This window comes from Pongo pygmaeus, chromosome 2, assembly GCF_028885625.2.
Source record: "Pongo pygmaeus isolate AG05252 chromosome 2, NHGRI_mPonPyg2-v2.0_pri, whole genome shotgun sequence".
Taxonomy (NCBI): Eukaryota; Metazoa; Chordata; class Mammalia; order Primates; family Hominidae; genus Pongo; species Pongo pygmaeus.
Window position 1 is genome coordinate 152,063,368 of NC_085930.1, and position 23,108 is coordinate 152,086,475.

At 40.6% G+C, this 23,108-nt stretch overlaps 1 protein-coding gene across 1 annotated transcript in view; it reads right to left on the bottom strand.

Annotated features, from left to right (window-relative positions):
* Window positions 1-23,108, bottom strand: part of SLC9A9 (solute carrier family 9 member A9) — a 591,760-nt gene that overhangs the window by 115,213 nt on the left and 453,439 nt on the right. Inside the window, exon 13 of the mRNA XM_054481518.2 lies at window positions 8,311-8,365. Coding sequence (XP_054337493.1) covers window positions 8,311-8,365 — 55 coding nt within the window. The remainder of the gene's footprint in view (window positions 1-8,310; window positions 8,366-23,108) is intronic.

Below are 23,108 nucleotides of genomic sequence, written 5' to 3' on the forward strand. Positions count from 1 at the left end.
AAAAGAGATCAATAAAAATTACGCAATTTGTAGAACATAGAGAAACAAGATTAAAACAGACTAATACCCAAGTGATATGAGAAAAAAATATTAAGTAGCCTAATGTATATAAGATTGGAGGGATACAAAGAGGGCAGTAGGAACATGGAGAACAAAAATTTTTCGAAAAGCAATAGTTGAATATTTCCCGAATTTGATGAAAAATATCAACCAAGAGTTCTAAGAAATTCAGTGAACCCAAATTAGGATAAATTCTGAGAAAACTAGGCATATAAGAATCAAACTTCTAAAAACTAGAGATAGAGAGAAAAATCTTAAAAGCAACCAGGGAAAGACAGAGCATATTATGTTCCAGGAAATTAAAAAAAATTCAACTGACTTTTATCAGAAAAAATGGAGGCCAGAGGCCGGGCGTGGTGGCTCACACCTGTAATCCCAGCACTTTGGGAGGCCAAGGCGGGCGGATCACGAGGTCAGGAGATCGAGACCATCCTGGCTAACACGGTGAAACCCCGTCTCTACTAAAAATACAAACAATTAGCCGGGCGTGGTGGCGGGTGCCTGTAGTCCCAGCTACTCGGGAGGCTGCGGCAGGAGAATGGCGTGAACCCGGGAGGCGGAGCTTGCAGTGAGCTCAGATAGCACCACTGCACTCCAGCCTGGGAGACAGCGAGAATCCGTCTCAAAAAAAAAAAAAAAAAAAAGGAGGCCAGAACACAACAGAATGTGATTTTCAAAGCGTTGACTTTCAAAGAAGACAACCATCAAACCAGAATTCTATATCCGGTGAAAAGCATATTAAGCACTATTTGACAGATAAAGAAACAGGAAAATTCCTAATTATAATTGGAGGTTTTATGTTAAATTTTAAAGTTATTTTTTAAAACAATTTTTTGTGGGTACATAGTAGGTATATATATTTATGGGGTACATGATATGTTTTGATACAGGCATACAATGTGAAATAAGCACATTATGGAGAATGGGGTATCCATCTTCTTACATTTATCCTTTGAATTGCACACAATCCAGTTACATTCTTTAAATTATTTTAAAATATACAATTAAGTTATTATTGACTATAGTCACTTTATTTTGCTATCAAATAGTAGGTCTTATTCATCTTTTCTATTTTTTGTACGCATTAACCATCCCTACCTTTCCCACTCCCCCAAACACCTACTACTCTTTCCAGACACTTCTAACCATCCTTCTACTCTCTAGATCCATAAGTTCAATTGTTCAATTGGGGGTTTCATCAGTAACTGATAAAATAAGTAGACAAAAAAACAAGTTGACATAACTTACACTTACTGAGCTATGCCAACTGGATTCTGCAGTTGTTTGGTATAGTATTGAAACAGTTGCAAGAATACATATTCAAGTATACATGGAATATTCGCCAAGATATATCAATTGGAACCATAAAATAAGTATCATACATTTCAAAAGTCTGAAATTGTACAGATTACTATAAGGTCCAAACTGTTTACATTGGCCCATGTGACTTAAATGGCAGACTAATTGCTTTAGAGGTGCCATTTTTTCATCCCTGTATCTATGGCCTTTTCCATGTAAATCTGCATTCTTTTGACCAAATAGGAGTCATTTATTCATATACCTGTTTTTTAGGATGACCTCGTAATTTTCTCTGGTCAACAGAATGTAGCAGCAGTGCCAATGTATCACTTCTGATGCTCGGCCTCAAGAAACCTTGCCTGTTTTTGCTTACATTCTTGCCCACTGTCATGGCCAGGAGAAAGACATACTCAGGGTAGCCCACTGGTCCCAGATGAGATGAGAATCATGTGGTGCACAGCTGAGGCACTTAAGTCATCCCTATTAAGGTTATCCTAGATCAGCTGACAGCTCTCCAACTCCAGACACATGAGCAAGCCTAGCTAAGATCAGCAGTTATCTAGCAAATTGTAGCTGACCCTAGATACATGAACAAGTCCACTGTAGAACAACTGAACTCCACAGACTTGTGAGATAAGTATTTATTGTTCATGCCTCTGAGATTTTGCTTGTTATGCAGCATTATGTGGCAATAGATAACTGATCCTGCCTATTTCTCTGACTCATAGCTTATAGTACTCTTGGTGGCTCACTGTAGCTCTACTTGCACCTTTGCTATTTCTTGAACAGGTAGGCATGTTCCTGCCTCAGGGCCTTTGTCTTGTCTAGTATGTTCTTCCTTTAGACATCTGCATGAATAAGAGCTAAAGACTGGTGGGCAACTCAACCCTTGCTGGGAGGAAGTAACAAGCAGAGAATGATGCAGGTTGGCCCTCTCCTCTTGGGAGACAGTAGTGCCTGCTGCACTGTGAGTGAAGGATGACACACTTTGCAGTAGGAAAAGACCTCCTAGACAATGGACCCATACTCACAGCTTACTGGGTTTGGGTGAAGGGAAAGATTCCAAGGATGAGGAATATACTCTAGCCTCTTGAAATGAGAATATGCTTGATACTCTCGATAGGGTTGGGAAATGAGGCTGGCCAGGAGTTAACAGGGAAAGGATTACTCAAATGTTAACTGACAGGCTATTCTTACTGGGAAGAAAGAACACGTTTATAGATTGGATGTGGTGCAATGGTGAGAATGAAACAGCTTTGGCCTTTAGTTCTGGTTCAGCGCATCACTGGTTTGTTGTCTTGGGAAAATTAATTCTTTGAACTCCAATGTCATCATTTGTAAAATGGGAGTGATATAGGTATCTTGATTGGTCAAGGTAAAGATTAAATGTGATTATGTATATATACACATAGGTACATAATCACTTAATATATAAAAATGCTCATTAAAGTATAGCTGCCACCTTCCACTTCTTCTTCCTTGTTATCGTTCCTACTTTCTAGAACATGTGCTTGCCGGAACTACCGCTAAGATAAAAATATAGAATTTAGTCCTATGCAGTAAAAAGTTAGTAGGGAGAGGACATAATTTTGAGTCTAAAAGCCATAAGTAAGTATAGCCAAAATAAATTCAATGTTGGCCAAGGGAAAACCCAAGATATTTTCTCTGAAATGTTTATTTTATTTTTCTCAAAATGCCATTAGTTACAATGACATTGGAATGATATAACATTACAAAAACTCTCACCTGGGTCACATCAAATTTTGAGACTCATATTCTATTTCTGAAATATTTGTAGAAGTGTAGTGTGAAATTTACATTCTATGAGACCAACTCCAACAGTATAGGAGCAGTAAATGCAGAAAGTATGGAAAAATGTTGATAATTGTTAAGTTTGGGGGATGGGTATGTTAAGATTCATTATTCTCTTATCTTTGTGTTTATTAGGAACATTTGAAAATATTCACAAAGAAAAATTTTATTTAATGACCATGATGACCCCACTATCTGCTAAATTAATCTCTTCCCTTCTTGAACCTACTTATATTTCCAACTCTTGCAACTCCGGATGGCCCTGAATAAGAACTATCAATTGCGCAGAAGAACAAATACTTTTATTATTCACCCATGACCTCTTCCAGGCTTCAAAGGTATTCCAGGTTACGGTTTTCTGGGAGTTAGCAAACAAGTCTTCATTCGCTTTACACCTTTCAGATTTTTACAGATACTTTGTTGTGTCCCTTCTTAGTTCTAGTCTTTCTGATGGAAAAATCCTAATCCTTTTAATCCCTGTTGCTCTGGCAGCAGGTCCCTCTGTCAGTTATTGAAGTTGCCCTTCTTCAGACCTTTCTCAGCTCTGCTGACTTTCATGTGCTGCAGTGACCAGAACTGATCCACCCAGGTTACACACAAGAATAAAGGACAACCAAAACCAGAATTTCAATGAAGGGACTTTCAGAAACAAAAGAAAATTGGAAGGTAACATCCAGAAACCATAAAGTAACAAGCATAGTGTTAGAAAATGAAATTGTATGAAAAAAGATGAAAATTATCCTCATCACAACAGCTGGCAGAGTGGAATGGGGAGAATTTTTTTTTTAATGGGCTAATTCTATTACTTCCAAGCTCCAAACCAAACCATCAAGGGTGTCTATCACATTAGAAAAAAACTCAAACCTAACACCATGGCCAATGGTCTGGCCCCTGCCGCTGTCTGTTTCTCCCACTTTTTCTCCATCCTCTCCCACCTTGCTTACTCAGCTCCAGCCGTGCTGGCCTTCCTGCTGCTTTTGTGCACACCATAACCCACTGCGACTCCAATGCCTCCATACTTGCTGTAGCCTCTGCAAGACCACCTCTCCTCAACCCCTTCTCACATGGATTGTTTCCTCCACATGTCATCTGGCCTCTGATCAAATGCCACTTCTACCCTGACCAAGTAGCCTCCTCCCCTGTTCTCTATCCTCTGACCTGCTTTACTGTGATCATGCTTTGAATGTATAGAATGTAGTTTACCTTTTTCTTATCAGTGTCCCCCATTAGAGTATATACTCTGGGAGGAAGACAGCTTTGAATTGGTAACTCCTGAATCCTCACCTCTAGGTTAGTGCCATAGGAGTGGGTACCAAGAATTACTTGTATGAATAAATGAATGAATACATGCATGCATACAAGTTAAGAGTGGAAGCTCTGGAACCAAACTGTTCAGGTTCAAATTCCACCTCTCCCTTCTGTGTGTTCTTGGGCAAGTTTTGTCTCTGTGTACAATTTCCCTATTTGTAAAATGCAGATAATTATAGTACCCACTCAGGGTTATCTTGGAAATTAAGTGAGCAAATGCATATAAGGTGTTTAGAGCAGTGTTAAGAATAATAGCTAGTGCCCAACGAACATGGGAATGAGTACAATCAAATGGCAAAAGGGAAAAAGAGAAGCAATACTGGCAGCCTTTCTTGAGTAGCAGGAGTTTTCTATTAAAAGACTGAAGGCAAGTGTGGTGCTCCAGTGACTCTCACCTACTCTGAAAAGGTGTGCTTTCAAGTACAAGGAATCAATCACAAGGGAAACTTCCTGTTGTGTGGGAGGCTACCTAAGGGTTTTGTTTTTCACGTTTAAGAGGCATAAAATTCACAACTGCAATATCTTCCAGTTCTCAAATTAGCACGTTTGCATGAAGTATGCATCCAGAGTGTAATATCTGCATATGGAACATGCTCTCTAAAGCTTTTGTGCCTGGTACAAATAATTGTGTAACACCATTCACATTCTAAAGGTATTGTATGGCAAAAAGGAAAGTTGTGACATTACTAGTTAGCCACAGCTACAAGTTCACATTCCCAAAAGTTATTTTACTTTCCACAACAGAGAACAAAGAAAAAATTTAAAAACATATTAATAGATATAATTTTAAATTTATACAATTATATAGTTTATTCTTGATTTTGAGAGTGTATAATCAGTAACAGCTATAACTACCTGCAAAATTTTTAGCTTTTGGTAAGTAAGAAGGGTTTTTGTGTATGTGTTAAGGCTGCCCATTACAAAGATTAACCTATTTGTTAATGCAAACCCAGTTTAATAAATGCAAATCAAGGGGAAACATACAATCCTCCTAAGAATTGGGGTTATGTTATATAATCCAACAGAGCAAGAGATGTTGATAATAAGACAGGTGTTGTCGGGCAAAATGAGAGCAGAGAGGTTCTTGACAGTTTGAGAAGTACCAAAAAACAGTCCAGGTTCAGCGGCAGCTGTGCGGACACTACAGCTTGTTACCTCCCATCAGAGCCCACTGTTTCCTTTACTTGATACTGAAGATAAGAATTATCCCAATGTGTGGAGAAAACCTCTTTCTGAAACGTAAGTTCTTTGGTAATCAAACATTATCATGAATAAGGACTCTTACAGTATACTTCTTAAAAATAAAATCATTTGTAGGTAGCAGCAGTTCAGGAGGAGCCATGTCAATGATAATGCTACTTACTTAACATTTAGATAGTGCTTTATGTGTCCTCTACAGGAGGCCCCAAGTGAGAAATGTCTTTAAAAACATAGTGATGTTTCATATCACTTGAGGAGAGGGTATTATTTTTCCTTCTAATGATGTGAATTTAATATATTACCAATTATTATTTCTTTATTTCCCTTTTGGCCATCAAAAAGCTTACTTATGGTTTGACTACAGTAAGTCTATAAGGCCTTATGATCTGCTTATCCATGATTCTTTTTACCCCTCTGGTTTTGACTATCTGGCTCTTATTAATATTTTTTACTGATTTTTAAAATTCTATAAAAATATTTTACTATTATATGTGGTGGTTTAAGCTGCCTCCAATCATTCATAAAATGAGATGGGTTTAGCTTAATTAAGTTGGGTCATTTTCATAAACCCAATTTCCCTTGATTATCATAAATAACATCCTGGAGAGGCAGACGTTATTATCATTTACATTTTATAGAGAGGGAAACTGAGACCCAAAGGTGTAAACACCTTGCCCAAGACCCAAATATCACAGAGTTTTCACTGTTCTATGTTATGCTATCCTATTTCTCTAATAAAAAAGTGACTTTAATTGCTATAATATCTTCAGGTAAGAGTTATTACTGATTTAACAATGATGAACTTTGTTTTAAAGTGTCACATGAATGAGATAAAATAAAATACATTTAAATTGGAAAGGATTTAGGCTAGCAGGAAATTTTTACCAATAACAACGGTATATGTGATTGTAGAATATTAGGCAGTTAGAAGAAGACAGAGAATTTTATTTGATGAATTTTATAATTGTGTCTTTTCTTCTTTCTTTTAAAAAAAGGTATACAAGAAGGACAAAATTTAGATAAAAGTTTTGCTTGAAGGTAGGAGAATGAATTATTTGACCTACACAAGATGAAAATGCTTTTTAAAAATCAGCCACCACCAGACATTACTGACTATTCATTATATCCCACCAGAGTAAGGAGATGGGCTTTGATCTCCTTTCTAAGGTTACCAGGCTGGCTCTAATCCCAGTGCTTTGGGCACCCCTGCTGTGCTCCATCCTGCAGTTAGGTGTGTTTCCTGGACAATGGAGTCTGTGGAAACTGCCTGGCCTTGGAACACATGTGACAAAAAACCTCAAAGTACATGAGAGCCAGGATCATCACCAACTTAATTTCCCAGCCTTTTCCACAGAGCACAGGTTCCTTTCTTTTTCGCATCTGTGTGTGCCAGGAAAGCAGCGTCTTGCCCAGGAAAACTCACCAGTTGTGCCTCATTGATGGCATTATTGGAAAAACAAGCATGAAATAAAAGAGAGAGGGATTCCCTTAGAATACAAATACGCTCATAACACAATTCATTAAGCAATATCACTTATTTATGATATTCTCCTATTATATCTATGTCTGCCTACTTCTAATTTCAGCAAAAAGGTGTAAAATTTCCCTATATTTGCTTATTTGTGACAAGTACTGAGTGTAAAATGACTAGTGCAAAACTGACAATGATAGATTCTACTTTGACGTTAGGTTCAAATTCAGTTTGGAGAATGCATTTCCCCTACTTGAGGTGATATGGTTTTGCTGTGTTCCACCCAAACCTCATCTTGAATTCTAATTCCCACAATTCCCATGTGTTGTGGGAGGAACCTGGTGGGAGGTAGTTGAATTATGGGCATGGGTCTTTCCCATGCTGTTCTTGTGAGAGTGAATGGGTCTCACTAGATCTGATGCTTTTAAAAACAGTTTCCCTGCACAAGCTCTCTCTTTGACTGCCACCATCCACGTAAGAAGTGACTTGCTCTTCCTTGCCTTCTGCCCTGATTGTGAGGCCTCCCCAGCCATGTGGAACTGTAAGTCCATTAAACCTTTTTCCTGTATAAATTACCCAGTCTTGGGTATGTCTTCATCAGCATTGTGAAAACGAACTAATATATGAGGGAAGAGCTCATTGTTCTAAACAATTACCCCAAAGGATTTTCAGGTCTCTGTAGATAATTGTTGCTCAATTAAGTCAAGGATGGATCACCTAGACAGTTTTTTGGGCCTCAGACCCGATACATGAGAAGCTATCCAGGAGAAATAAGTCAATTTGTTGTTTGTGCAACATGCATTGGACATACTTTGTGTAAATTTCACTGAGTCAGCTAGCTAGCAAGTTGCTGGGTAGGGATTTGAACTATGAAGTACCTCATTCCAAGAGCCATCATGGTATTGCTTGTACTTTGTAAAGTTTCCAGGCTTCCTGCTGCCATAGAGAGGCTTGCAAGTACATGCTAGTTCTAAGCATTCATATGCTAGAAGTTAACACCCTGAATTCCCTTGTATTTTATTGTAATCTCATTTGTTTTATCAGCAGAGGAAGCTCCGTTTAGAAATAGCTCCTTGGTCACATGCTGGACAAACATGGAACAGCCTATGGAACAGAACAATCATATCTCTATATAATGTGCATTGGTTTCTTTGACTTGCCTGGTGTTGTGAGGAGGGGTCTTCCTTCAGATTTTCATCCAGGTCCACGCCAACTCTGTTAAAGAAAACCAAAAACTGGTCAATCCCCTGCTGCAGAAGGAATGAGACAGTCTTGTGTGTCAGATGACCTAACCCAAACACAATGTGAATCTGAGAAAAGATTTGGCAGAAAACTATCCTACCTCTTCTTGAATCAAAAGAACCTCAGATTTATACCAAAATAAGAACTTGAACAGCTGGGACTCAGGATGCTGGAGAAATTAAGCATCAACAGCAGCTCTTCACTACTGTCTTTCCTGGCAAGGTAAGCATCCCTAAGAACCTAGGACAGCAACCATCAGGAAAAAGACCTCCATAGCCCCAAAAACACACACTCTGGAAAGAAGGCAACCTGGTACCTCTGCAACCACCCATTGACCAAAATGCCCTGGGAATTTGTGTGCCCAGCCTGGAGCAGGGTTTCTTGAGGCAGAGTAAACGGAAGATTTTTCTAGAGACTCCCCATAGGGAGGATTCAGACTGTGGAGCCTGAGGCATATACAATTTGGGGGCTCTCTCTTTAAGGAAAATAATGCGAAAATATAAACACAAAATTGGGAGTGAAAGTGACTCTTCAGAAGGATAAGTTACAAAAAAATTACATATGTTTTTAAAGCTGGCAAATGCAATAGGCCTCTCAAAGCCCAGGAAAAATACAAAACATTTTAATTAATTAGCTGTCTGACACTCTGCTAAAATAACTTTCTTCTGGAATTTTTGCCTACTGACTTTGCTACTCTCTTTATATGATAATGATTTTGTATTAGAGAATAAACAGATAAGGCAGTCTTTCCTCTAGCAAGACTGATCAAAATTGTTGATAGTTGGAAGGCATTAAAGCACTCTTTCTCACACACAGACACGCTTGCTATGTTTCTCACTGCTACAGGGTAATGCCCTGCAAATGCAAGATTTCTGATAAATTTTATTTTATGCAATTCCCATGAGCAATGCACAGTGTACTTATCAGTGTACATGCTTTGTCATTGAATATATTCCTGAATTTCCATTTTGATGAGTCATCAATGAAAACTGCATTTTATACATCTCGTGATTAGAAGAATTTTCAACAGAGTCCCCAGTCTGGCTCAATCCATCTCAAACCTTGTTTTTCCTCCACTACCCACAGACTTCTGATGCCAGGCACCATAGGACACATTTATATTTAATTCAGCCTTGTGCAATATTCCTGTAAGCCATTCCTACTCCAGGGTGGACAGCAGTGTCTTAGCCATGCATAGAAGTGACTGCAGCCCACACAAATGTATCGCATTCAATCTAAACTAAATGCACTCTCAATTCAGCTTCCCCTTAGTTGGATCCCCCAAATGCCCACAGCTATTCCAATACCATTTGATCAGAGGAGAAGTATGAGGAAAAGGAAGCTGTAGTGGAAAGAAACAGCAGTTGAACCCAACTGTGTTGAAACTATATATTTTTTTGCAAATCTTACAAAAATATAAGACCATGGGAACACAGTACTGGGGATCTTCCCACGGCCTTGGAGGGCCAGACCAAGTGAGGGGCCTTGAAACTCAAACTTTCTCTGTTTCCAGAGAGTGTCCCTCTGTCTGCTTCAGCTGGACTGGGTGGGAGTGCTGGGGAGAGGTCTGGCCCAAGCTGCACCAGAGCCCTTCCTGTGAATCCACATTTGCTAGACATTTAGGGACTTTTCTTCAACTCTTGTTCCTCATAAACACCTCCCTAATCATCTTCCAGTCCTGCTGTTGGGGTGGGGGAAGCAAGGCCATGTGAGAAGCCTCCAGTCAAGCAAATGTGTAACTCCTTATAAAGAGAACAGTAACGGTAAAGTCCCACCTGTTTAAAATACCTCTGATTCTTCACAGGTAAGTGTCTTCTGGACATGAATAGCCCCATCTCTCTAACCAAGGGGACAAATTAATAGCTATTTATTTTGTGCTGAATTTTTTGCCTTTAGGTCACTGGGAAGAGCCTCTGGAGGGGAGGAATCTTTGATTCATGGGGTAGAAAAACTAGCTATTTGATTTATGTCATCTGAGAAGGAACAAGAAGGGGAAGGGGAGGAGAGAGGGAAAGGATGTCAGTGAGGAGAAAGGAGAGGGGAAGGGATGAGGGGAGAACAGCAGTGTAGAGAGGGGTGGGGGTGGCCTGCCCCTGGTAGTGGGACCCAGGTGTGGAGGCTCCCAGCCCCTTTCTCTCATGGGGCCAGGCCACTCTCACAGCTCTGTGGTGGATCAGAGCCCTCCAGCAGGTGCTGGCTGCTCCCTAGAGGCTTCATCGCTGGATAAGCCCAGATCTCAGGGAGGAAGCTGCTGGGCACCCAGGTTGACCGTGAACTGAACTGAGGATCATGGGGCTCCCACCACTGTATCTGCTTAGGGCCTTTTTCTAGGTCTTTGTCTAGAAACCCGGAGAGGACAGAAATAGAATTTTATAAGAAGCCCAACATTTAACGTTTGAGGCAGCACTGAGGCCTTTCACTAAAGTGGAAGCTTTTCTTTGCAGCAGCAATCAGAGCAGACATTCCCGCACAGCTAGATGGTGCAGAGGAAGTGGATGAAATTCTTTCATTTGATGGGGACTCAGTGGAAGGCATCTCAGAGACCTGACTGGGAAGAAGACTGCACCTCCTCCCACATCTCATTTCAGGGCAGGTCCAGAGCAGGACAAATGCCACAAGTGGCTTGAGGAAAGAGAACCTCCATGAAAGGTGCTTCCCTCCTGGGGAAGCCAGGGTGAACATGGTCCTTGCCCACACAGGGCATATGATTTGGGAGGTTCAATGAGGATAATATAAAAAATGTACCACAGCTTAAGCGCCATGAAGGAAACAATGCCTTCTTTCGCTTGTGATATTAGCTACTTTTGATGAAAATCTGGCTAATATATGTTTCTTGGCTACCTGCCTCCTTAAATAGGGTGTAAGGGGGACATTCTAATCTTAACTGGAGGACTCGGCATTGCAACTGGTCCCATAAAGTCTGACACTTGCTGCATTATAATGATTTCCGAGATGTGTATGAACCTTTTTATGATCACGTTAAATGGTCCCTGACTACTGTCTTTTTTTTTTTTTTTAATTATTGTATCTGCCAGTTAGATTGCCTTTATTTTTCCTGGCTGTGACAATATGTTGACATATTGTCCCTATGACCCCCACCCCTTTAATTTACTGTAGGACTAACCCTGATAGTCAAATTTATTTTTATTTTCATTTTCTATCTATCTATCGAATTCAAATATTATAGAAGGGCTTACAATCACACACAATTGTTCTTATAATACCTTTGCACCCCCTCAGACCAACTCCCATTGCCTTGGAGGGCAATTTTCTGCCTTTTCTCCATTGTGATATATAAGCTGACATAGACATGCATGGCACCTTCACACAGCATCCCAAGGGGTATGCAAACATGCCAACTACATCTGTATCTCTTACTCTCCTCTTCAAGAAAGCAAGTCAGAATATGGAACTGACATTATTTTAGGGCTAACAACGTATCCACTCACTTTAAACAAATTTTTACAGCTCTTTTTAATGCATGAGCATCCACTTTTGTGCACAAAAGATCATTTATACGTAACGAGTTTTTGAGAGATTAGAAAGAAGACATAATATCGTCCCAGTTTGTGGTGTTACATGTATATAGCAGTCCCCCAGGTGAGATCACAGTATGAAGTCCAACCTCCTTAGGTGACATCCAAGGGTCTTTAGCACCTCTCCCTCAATGTTAAGCTAGCCACCCTTTCTGCTCATCTGATCTGGACAGTGTCCTGGGTCCGGTAACTGGACTTGTCCTTGTTTCTGAGCCCCGGTACCAAATACAGTCCCTGAGCTCTGGCCATACAATAATCTGCCAATTTCTCTCCCATGGACTGGACCCCCTCTCTCCAAACTCCAGGCTGGTATTTTGGGCCATGCTGGCCACCACTGAACTTGTACAATACCCTGCCTTCTTTCCTGAACTTCAAGCACTGTCCTCACTTCTGTCTGATCACCACCTTGGCCCATCTACCACGATGCCCTTCCTAGGTCTCAGATCTCCCATCACTAGAAGTTACTGAGACTTGGAGTGAAGTAGCTGTACTCCTCCAACTCTGCTGTCTGCTCCCAAACAGAATTCCTTCTGGGCACCGGAGATCACTTTGCTCTGTCTTTGGTGACCCTGGCTCACCCTTTGCTCACCTGTCTGTTTATACCCAGCCATGCAGGGCAAGCTCTACAGTATACATCAGCCCTAGCTGGAATCTGATGATGACTTCATGATTACCCTGTAGTTGTTCAAGGGTCAGTGAAACCCAGCTGTCAAGAAAGTTGTTTGGAGCCAGACTACCTGGGTTGAAAAATGTGGCTCTGCCTCTCACTTGCTCTGTGACCTGTGTCACTCACTCTGTCTCCATCTTGGTTTCCTCACCAGTACAATGGAGATAATTAGAGAACTCATTTCACAGGGTTGTGGTGAGGATTAAATAGGAAAATAGCTTAGGACCTGTTATATAGTAAGTTTTTAAGAATGTTAGCAGCTATTTTTGATATTATTATTTTTCAGTACTGATCAGTGGGGCCAGAGCTCAGTTACTTATTACTTTCAGAGACAAGCCCTCCTAGTCCTTGTTTCTGCACTGGGCAACCTTTGAATATATAGCAACAACCACAGTTGAGCCACAAGGAGCAGCCAGTGTACAGCAACGATTTCTGGTCTCATAGCAAAACATTGTTTCTGTTTAAAGAGGGCCAAGCTTCCCGGGTTTTGATTTTTTTAAAATTTATTTCTTTTGTTTTTGAGACACAGTCTCATTCTGTCACCCAGGCTGGAGTATAGCGATATGTTCTTGGTTCACTGCAACCTCCACCTCCTGGGTTCAAGTGATTCTTTTGCCTTAGCCTCCCGAGTAGCTGGGATTACAGGTGTATGCCACCACACCCAGCTAATTTTTGTATTTTCAGTAGAGATGGGGTTTTGCCATGTTGCCCAGGCTGGTCTCAAACTCCTGGGCTCAAGTGATCCATCCACCTTGGCTTCCCAAAGTGCTGGGATTACAGGTGTGAGCCACTGTGCCTCGCCTGGTTTGGAATTATTTGTAATTTATTGGTAGACTAGTTAGGGTAATAAGGCAACAAAGAAGGAAAAGAAGGTGTCTGAAGAGCAAGGAGAAAAAAGGAAGAGGGAAGAGCTGAGCAGAAAGCAAGCAAAGAAAAGGAAGGTGAAAAGGAAAGAAAAATACATTTTTATAAAGAATAGGTGCCCGTGGTGGATAAATAACTGTAAAGGTGCATGCAACCTTAGAAAAGGTAAGCTGAGGATGGAGGGAAAATATAGAAAATATAGAGAAATAAATATAGAAAAAAATAGGGAAATTAAGAACCAGCAAAGAATTAGAAAGCAACTAAAAAAGCCTGGTTAAAATTTTATATGATGTTTTGCATTCCTGATGCACCTTTTAATTTTAAGCAAGTTGAATGCTGCCTCTATGGTATTCAAATGGAAATGAAGGCAAGCTTTGCACATATTCCCAGCTGTGCCCTCATACATCTCACTCCGGATTCCTCATTTATAATGAGCATCAAGCTCCCTTTTCTGAGCAAAACACATCTCTTGTGTACCATAATGCACCCTCCCTTCCTATTGCACTTCCATTCTTTGGTGAGTTTTATTAGACATATTAAAATCTCAGGATGCTCTTATACCCAACCACAGTTAAAAAAAAAAAATGCCCCAAAGTTGGGTTTTTCTCAGAGGGAAAGCAAGGTAACTAACAAAAGGCTCACTTTTCCCACGAAAGCTAACAAATTCCATTCTGATTCTTACCACTTAGCACCTCCGAAAAGCCACTGAAATACTACTAGGGCTTAGTTTCATTGTGTGAATTCCAATAGTCTTAGGTGCAGTTTTGATTCTTTTGAGCTCCCTGGTGACAGGGGCTGGGTGGTGGGGAAGATACATTATTTCCTCTAAGACCTGCTTTTGATGGCAAAGTGTAAAAAATGACATTTTCAGTAAGGGAAGAGTGGCTGGATATTGAGCACATAAATACAGCTTGACAATGGAGGAGTCTGAAAGATACCCACTGAGGTTTGGGGACTATTGTGTAGCCATGAGAATATCACTTGGGGGCCAACATCTGCTACTGCACCCTGTATTATTGGACTAAATAATCCTGGAGCTTGTGTAAGACCAACATTAATACAATTAATAATTCAAATATTTTAATTTTGTTTTGGGAAACAAGAAAATAAACTAAAGTAAGTGAAAAAACTCAGTTCATTTTGTTATTTAAGTGTGGCACAGTAGTTAAGAATTTGGATCCTGGAATCAGGTTGCATGGATTCAAATTTCACTTCCATTATTTGCTACTTGTATAATTTTGAGACAAATTAGTTAACCTTTGCAAATCTCAGTTTTCCCAACTATAAGTGGGGATAAGCATGTATCTATTTCATTAAGGATGAAATGAGTTAATAAAATATATAAAATATTGGCTGCCATCTAGGAAGCACTCATGAAATATTAGTTGATGCTCTCCTTGTTAGTGCTGTTATTATTAGAGAAATGTATGTACCCTACATTGAGTCATAGACACAATATAGGTTAAAGACAAGGGTGGCTTTTCCATAAATGACAGATGCTAGGATATAAAGGTCAATGATAGGATTCCTGCCATCAATGACCCAAGATCTAATGGGAAAAACAGATTGGAAGCAAAGAACCACAGTATGGTGTGATAAGCATTGTACATTAATTATTTGAACACACCAACAAAGAGCCCAATCAAGATGAGCTATGGAGCAATTAGGTACGTTTCACAGAGGAGATGGACACTGAAAAGTGAGAATGAGTTTAATGGTAAGAGAAAAGGTTAGGGGAGGGGACTCCAGGCACGGCATGGGCAAAGGCATAGTGGAACAAAGTAGGTTGGAACATCATGAATAGTTTTGTGTGGCTAGACTGTGAGGGTCATGAACACAGAGGTGGACAGAGTTGCTTTGGATGACACTAGAAAGTAAATTAAGGCCAAATTATGAAGAATCTTGAGTGCTATGCTTATGTTTTTGTTTCTCTGTAGGCAGTAGGGGGTGAAATAATTACATTTATGTTTTAGAAAGATCACTGGAGGTATACATTGTGATATTAAACTGGTGGTTGTCTTCAGGTTGGGATAGAAAAGAAAAAAAAAGAAACTGGAGGCATGGAGGTCATTTAGTAGTCTACTGCAATGGTCCAACCAAGAGTTCATTAGGGTCTAACTAAGTTAGCAGTGGTGGAAAAGAAGAGAGAGATTTCAGAGACGTATACATGAAGGGGTGGTGAGGGCCATTGTGCATGACAGGCTCACTGTGGGAAGAAGTGGAAAGTATTGAGGTGTTTGAGTTTCTACTCTGGACACTTGAATGGTTCACCCTACCATTAGCCATATTAAAGAAGGAGAAGCATGTGCATGGGAATTTCCCCCAAGGGACATCCTGTTAAAAGATAAAACCGAAACTCAGGGTCAGTAAGATCAGATCTGAGCACTTCTATTGTGACTGAAGCAAAGTCAGCTCTCTACATTGTTATTAACTTAAGAAAAATAGCAACCCCCTCAGAGTTTTGTCTAGTTGCTTGTTTGAAGTGGAGATTCTGACCAAAAGGTAAAGTCTAAGAATAAGGAAGGGATAATGAGTTCTTCAAGGTTAAGATCAATGGACTGGGAATATTCATGGAAGCTGGAGAAGGGTGTGGCATGTCAAGTACATAAAGACAGTTTGGACATCTTATTTAAGGGGTTAGAGGGAGAAGAAGGAAGAAAGGGGGGTTCTATAATTTGGGGACATGAAGTATGTGATATGATTGTGAGCCCCTCCATAGGAGATGAAGATGCAGAGCTGGGATGCTGCTGAGAGCAGTGGTGCCCCTCTGGGTTTCCACCACTGCATGGACACACTGTCATTGACTGGTACTCATATGCTTTGCTAGGTCCATTTTTCTACTCCTGGGACTTGTCTCATTACCAAATTGAAAACAGCTGGGTCAAGGATTCATGCAACATTCCTGTCCTGGTATTCCAAGGTTGCCCATATGCCATTTACTTTTCTCCTAGAGATTATGGAGATGGAATGGATTTCATGAAACTCTATCAGGCTGATCAGACTAAAGAAGGGTGCGGTCTATCTTTAACTCTTGACTGAAAGTTGACTGAAAGTACTAGGTACAGCTAAGAAGAGGCACAGAGCATGAACATTAGGAGTTAGTCATTCTGAATGTCTGTTCCTATCACTTACTTGTGTGACTGTAGGCAGGAAACTGTACCTCAGTTTCCTTTTCCACAAAACGGAGATAGGAATGGTAAATATGTCATAGGCTGTTGTGGGATAATACATGTAAGGGGTGAATTGTTCCAAGATGGCCGAATAAGAACAGCTCCAGTCTACAGCTCCCAGCGTGAGCAATGCAGAAGATGGGTGATTTCTGCATTTCCAACTGAGGTACCAGGTTCATCTCACTGAGGCTTGTCCGACAGTGGGTGCAGGACACTGGGTGCAGCCCACCAAGTGTGAGCCGAAGCAGGGCGAGGCATCACCTCACCTGGGAAGTGCAAGGGGTCAGGGAATTCCATTTCCTAGTCAAGGGAAGCTGTGACAGACAGCACCTGGAAAATTGGGTCACTCCCACCCTAATACTAAGCTTTTCCAATGGTCTTAGCAAACGGCACACCAGGAGATTATATCCTGTGTCTGGCTCAGAGGGTCCCACACCCACAGAGCCTCGCTCATTGCTAGCACAGCAGTTTGAGATTGAACTGCAAGGCAGCAGCAAGGCTGGGGGAGGGGTGCCCACCATTGCTGACGCTTGAGTAGGTAAACAAAGCGGCCAGGAAGCTTGAACTAGGTGGAGCCCACCGCAGCTCAAGGAGGCCTGCCTGCCTGCCTCTGTAGACTCCACCTCCGGAGGCAGGGCATAGCCAAAAAAAGGCAGCAGAATCCTCTGCAGACTTAAATGTCCCTGTCTGACAGCTTTGAAGAGAGTAGTGGTTCTCCCAGCATGGAGTTTGAGATCTGAGAACAGACAGATTGCCTCCTCAAGTGGGTCTCTGACCCCTGAGTAGCCTAACTGGGAGGCACCCCCCCCAAGTAGGGGCAGACTGACACTTCACATGGCTGGGTACCCCTCTGAGATGAAGCTTCCAGAGGAACGATCAGGCAGCACCTTTTGCTGTTCAGCAATATTTGCTGTTCTGCAGCCTCCGCTGCTGATACCCAGGCAAACAGAGTCTGCAGTGGACCTCCAGCAAACTCCAACAGACTTGCAGCTGAGGGTCCTGACTGTTAGAAGGAAAACTAAAAAACAGAAAGGACATCCACACCAAAACCCCATCTGTACATCACCATCATCAAAGACCAAAGGTAGATAAAACAGCAAAGACGGGGAAAAAACAGAGCAGAAAAGCTGAAAATTCTAAAAATCAGAGCGCCTCTCCCCCTCCAAAGGAACGCAGCTCTCGCCAGCAATGGAACAAAGCTGGATGGAAAATGACTTTGACGAGTTGAGAGAAGGCTTCAAATGATCAAACTTCTCTGAGCTAAAGGAGGAAGTTCAAACCTATGACAAAGAAGGTAAAAACTTTGAAAAAAGATTAGACGAATGGCTAACTAGAATAACCAGTGTAGAGAAGTCCTTAAATGACCTGATGGAGCTGAAAACCATGGCACGAGAACTATGGGATGAATGCACAAGCTTCAGTAGCCGATTTGATCAACTGGAAGAAAAGGTATCAGTGATTGAAGATCAGATGAATGAAATGAAGTGAGAAGTTTAGAGAAAAAAGAGTAAAAAGAAACAAACAAAGCCTCCAAGAAATATGGGACTATGTGAAAAGACCAAATCTATGTCTAATTGGTGTATCTGAAAGTGACGGGGAGAATGGAACCAAGTTGGAAACCACTCTGCAGGATATTATCCAGGAGAACTTCCCCAACCTAGCAAGGCAGGCCAACATTCAAATTCAAGAAATACAGAGAATGCCGCAAAGATACTCCTCCAGAAGAGCAATTCCAAGATACATAATTGTTAGATTCACCAAAGTTGAAATGAAGGAAAAAATGTTAAGGGCAGCCAGAGAGAAAGGTCGGGTTACCCAAAAAGGGAAGCCCATCAGACTAACAGCTGATCTCTCGGCAGAAACTCTACAAGCCAGAAAAGAGTGGCGGCCAATATTCAACATTCTTAAAGAAAAGAATTTTCAACCCAGAATTTCATATCCAGCCAAACTAAGCTTCATAAGTGAAGGAGAAATAAAATCCTTTACAGACAAGCAAATGATGAGAGATTTTGTCACCACCAGGCCTGCCCTACAAGAGCTCCTGAAGGAGGCACTAAACATGGAAAGGAACAACCAGTACCAGCCACTGCAAAAACATGCCAAATTGTAAAGACCATCGAGGCTAGGAAGAAACTGCATCAACTAACGAGCAAAATAACCAGCTAACATCATAATGACAGGATCAAATTCACACATAACAATATTAACTTTAAATGTAAATGGGCTAAACGCTCCAATTTAAAGACACAGACTGGCAAATTGCATAAAGACTCAAGACCAATCAGTGTGCTGTATTCAGGAGACCCATCTCACATGCAGAGACACACACAGGCTCAAAGGGATGGAAGAAGATCTACCAAGCAAACGGAAAACAAAGGCAGGGGTTGCAATCCTAGTCTCTGATAAAACAGACTTTAAACCAACAAAGATCAAAAGAGACAAAGAAGGCCACTACATAACGGTAAAGGGATCAACTCAACAAGAAGAGCTAACTATCCTAAATATACATACACCCAATACAGGAACACCCAGATTCATAAAGCAAGTCCTTAGAGACCTACAAAGAGACTTAGACTCCCACACAATAATAATGGGAGACTTTAACACCCCACTGTCAACATTAGACAGATCGAGACAGAAAGTTAACAAGGACATCCAGGAATTGAACTCAGCTCTGCACCAAGCAGACCTAATAGACATCTACAGAACTCTCCACCCCAAAATCAACAGAATATACATTCTTCTCAGCACCACACCACACCTATTCCAAAATTGACCACTTAGTTGGAAGTAAAGCACTCCTCAGCAAATGTAAAAGAACAGAAATGATAACAAACTGTCTCTCAGACCACAGTGCAATCAAACTAGAACTCAGGATTAAGAAACTCACTCAAAACTACTCAACTACATGGAAACTGAATAACCTGCTCCTGAATGACTACTGGGTACATAACGAAATGAAGGCAGAAATAAAGATGTTCTTTGAAACCAACCAGAACAAAGACACAACATACTGGAATCTCTGGGACACATTCAAAGCAGTGTGTAGAGGGAAATTTATAGCACTAAATGCCTACAAGAAAAAGCAGGAAAGATCTAAAATTGACACCCTAACATCACAATTAAAAGAACTAGAAAACCAAGAGCAAACACATTCAAAAGCTAGCAGAAGGCAAGAAATAACTAAGATCAGAGCAGAAATGAAGGAAATAGAGACATAAAAAACCCTTCAAAAAAATCAACAAATACAGGAGCTGGTTTTTTGAAAAGATCAACAAAATTGATAGACCACTAGCAAGACTAATAAAGAAGAAAAAAGAGAAGAATCAAATAGATGCAATAAAAAATGATAAAGGGGATATCACCACCGATCCCACAGAAATACAAACTACCATCAGAGAATACTATAAACACCTCTATGCAAATAAACTAGAAAATCTAGAAGAAATGGATAAATTCCTCGACACATACACCCTCCCAAGACTAAACCAGGAGGAAGTTGAATCTCTGAATAGACCAATAACAGGCTCTGAAATTGAGGCAATAATTAATAGCTTACCAACCAAAAAAAGTCCAGGACCAGATGGATTTCCAGCCGAATTCTACCAGAGGTACAAGGAGGAGCTGGTACCATTCCTTCTGAAACTATTCCAGTCAATAGAAAAAAGAGGGAATCCTCCCTAACTCATTTTATGAGGCCAGCATCATCCTGATACCAAAGCCTGGCAGAGACACAACAAAAAAAGAGAATTTTAGACCAATATCCCTGATGAACATCAATGCAAAAATCCTCAATAAAATACTGGCAGACTGAATCCAGCAGCACATCAAAAAGCTTATCCACCATGATCAAGTGGGCTTCATCCCTGGGATGCAAGGCTGGTTCAACATATGAAAATCAATAAATGTAATCCAGCATATAAACAGAACCAATGACAAAAACCATATGATTATCCCAATAGATGCAGAAAAGGCCTTTGACAAAATTCAACAACTCTTCATGCTAAAAACTTTCAATAAATTAGGTATTGATGGGACGTATCTCAAAATAATAAGAGCTATCTATGACAAACCCACAGCCAATATCATACTGAATGGGCAAAAACTGGAAGCATTCCCTTTGAAAACTGACACAAGACAGGGATGCCCTTTCTCACCACTCTTATTCAACATAGTGTTGGAAGTTCTGGTCAGGGCAATTAGGCAGGAGGAGGAAATAAAGGGTATTCAGTTAGGAAAAGAGGAAGTCAAATTGTCCCTGTTTGTAGATGACGTGATGGTATATCTAGAAAACCCCACTGTCTCAGCCCAAAATCTCCTTAAGCTGATAAGCAACTTCAGCAAAGTCTCAGGATATAAAATCAATGTGCAAAAATCACAAGCATTCTTATACACCAATAACAGACAAACAGAGAGCCAAATCATGAGTGAACTCCCATTCACAATTGCTTCAAAGAGAATAAAATACCAGGAATCCAACTTACAAGGGATGTGAAGGACCTCTTCAAGGAGAACTACAAACCACTGCTCAATGAAATAAAAGAGGATACAAACAAATGGGAGAACATTCCATGCTCATGGATAGGAAGAATCAATATCGTGAAAATGGCCATAGTGACCAAGGTAATTTATAGATTCAATGCCATCCCCATCAAGCTACCAATGAGTTTCTTCACAGAATTGGAAAAAACTACTTTAAAGTTCATACGGAACCAAAAAAGAGCCCGCATTGCCAAGTCAATCCTAAGCCAAAAGAACAAAGCTGGAGGCATCATGCTACCTGACTTCAAACTATACTACAAGGCTACAGTAACCAAAACAGCATGGTACTGGTACCAAAACAGAGATATAGATCAATGGAACAGAACAGAGCCCTCAGAAATAAACCACACATCGACAGCCATCTGATCTTTGACAAACCTGACAAAAACAAGGAATGGGGAAAGGATTCCCTATTTAATAAATGGTGCTGGGAAAACTGGCTGGCCATACATAGAAAGCTGAAACTGGATCCCTTCCTTACACCTTATACAAAAATTAATTCAAGATGGATTAAAGACTTACATGTTAGACATAAAACCATAAAAACCCTAGAAGAAAACCTAGGCAATACCATTCAGGACATAGGCATGGGCAAGGACTTCATGTCTAAAACACCAAAAGCAATGGCAACAAAAGCCAACATTGACAAATGGGATCTAATTAAATTAAAGAGCTTCTGCACAGCAAAAGAAACTACATCAGAGTGAACAGGCAATCTACAGAATGGGAGAAAATTTTTGCAATCTACTCATCTGACAAAGGGCTAATATCCAGAATCTACAAAGAACTCCAACAAATTTACAAGAAAAAAACAAACAACCCCATCAACAAGTGGGCAAAGGATATGAACAGACACTTCTCAAAAGAACACATTTATGCAGCCAACAGACATATGAAAAAATGCTCATCATCACTGGCTATCAGAGAAATGCAAATCAAAACCACAATGAGATACCATCTCACACCAGTTAGAATGGCAAACATTAAAAAGTCAGGAAACAACAAGTGCTGGAGAGGATGTGGAGAAATAGGAACACTTTTACACTGTTGGTGGGACTGTAAAGTAGTTCAACCATTGTGGAAGTCAGTGTGGCGATTCCTCAGGGATCTAGAACTAGAAATACCATTTGACTCAGCCATCCCATTACTGGGTATATACCCAAAGGAGTATAAATCATGCTGCTCTAAAGACACATGCACACGTATGTTTATTACGGCACTATTCACAATAGGAAAGACTTGGAACCAACCCAAATGTCCAACAATGATAGACTGGATTAAGAAAATGTGGCACATATACACCATGGAATACTATGCAGCCATAAAAAATGATGAGTTCATGTCCTTCGTAGGGACATGGATGAAGCTGGAAACCATTCTCAGCAAACTATCGCAAGGACAAAAAACCAAACACTGCATGTTCTCACTCATAGGTGGGAATTGAACAATGAGAACACATGGACACAGGAAGGGGAACATCATACACCGGGGCCTGTCGTGGGGTGGGGGGCTGGGGGAGGATAACATTAGCAGATATACCTAATGCAAATGACGAGTTAATGGGTGCAGCACACGAACATGGCACATGTATACATATGTAACAAACCTGCACGTTGTGTACATGTACACTAGACTTTGAAGTATAATAATAAAATTCATCTAAGGGGCTTGGCACAGGATCTAGCCCCTAGAAAATGCTTAGAAGCAGTAGCTGTTGTTCCTGTTGTGGTAGTGGTATGAATAGATATTGTTGTCTTTGCTACTTAGGCCTCCTGAATAAAAGATTTAACTGTGAAGATTTCCACAAAACAGTTCTGTTTTACCTTACCTCACCTGTGATTTTTCTTGTGATTTCTGATTCCAGTGGAGGCTTATTTATGATGGAGGTTTTGGACTTCAGAGTGGGGAGGTTCTGGCTGCAGAGATAAAATGTGTGG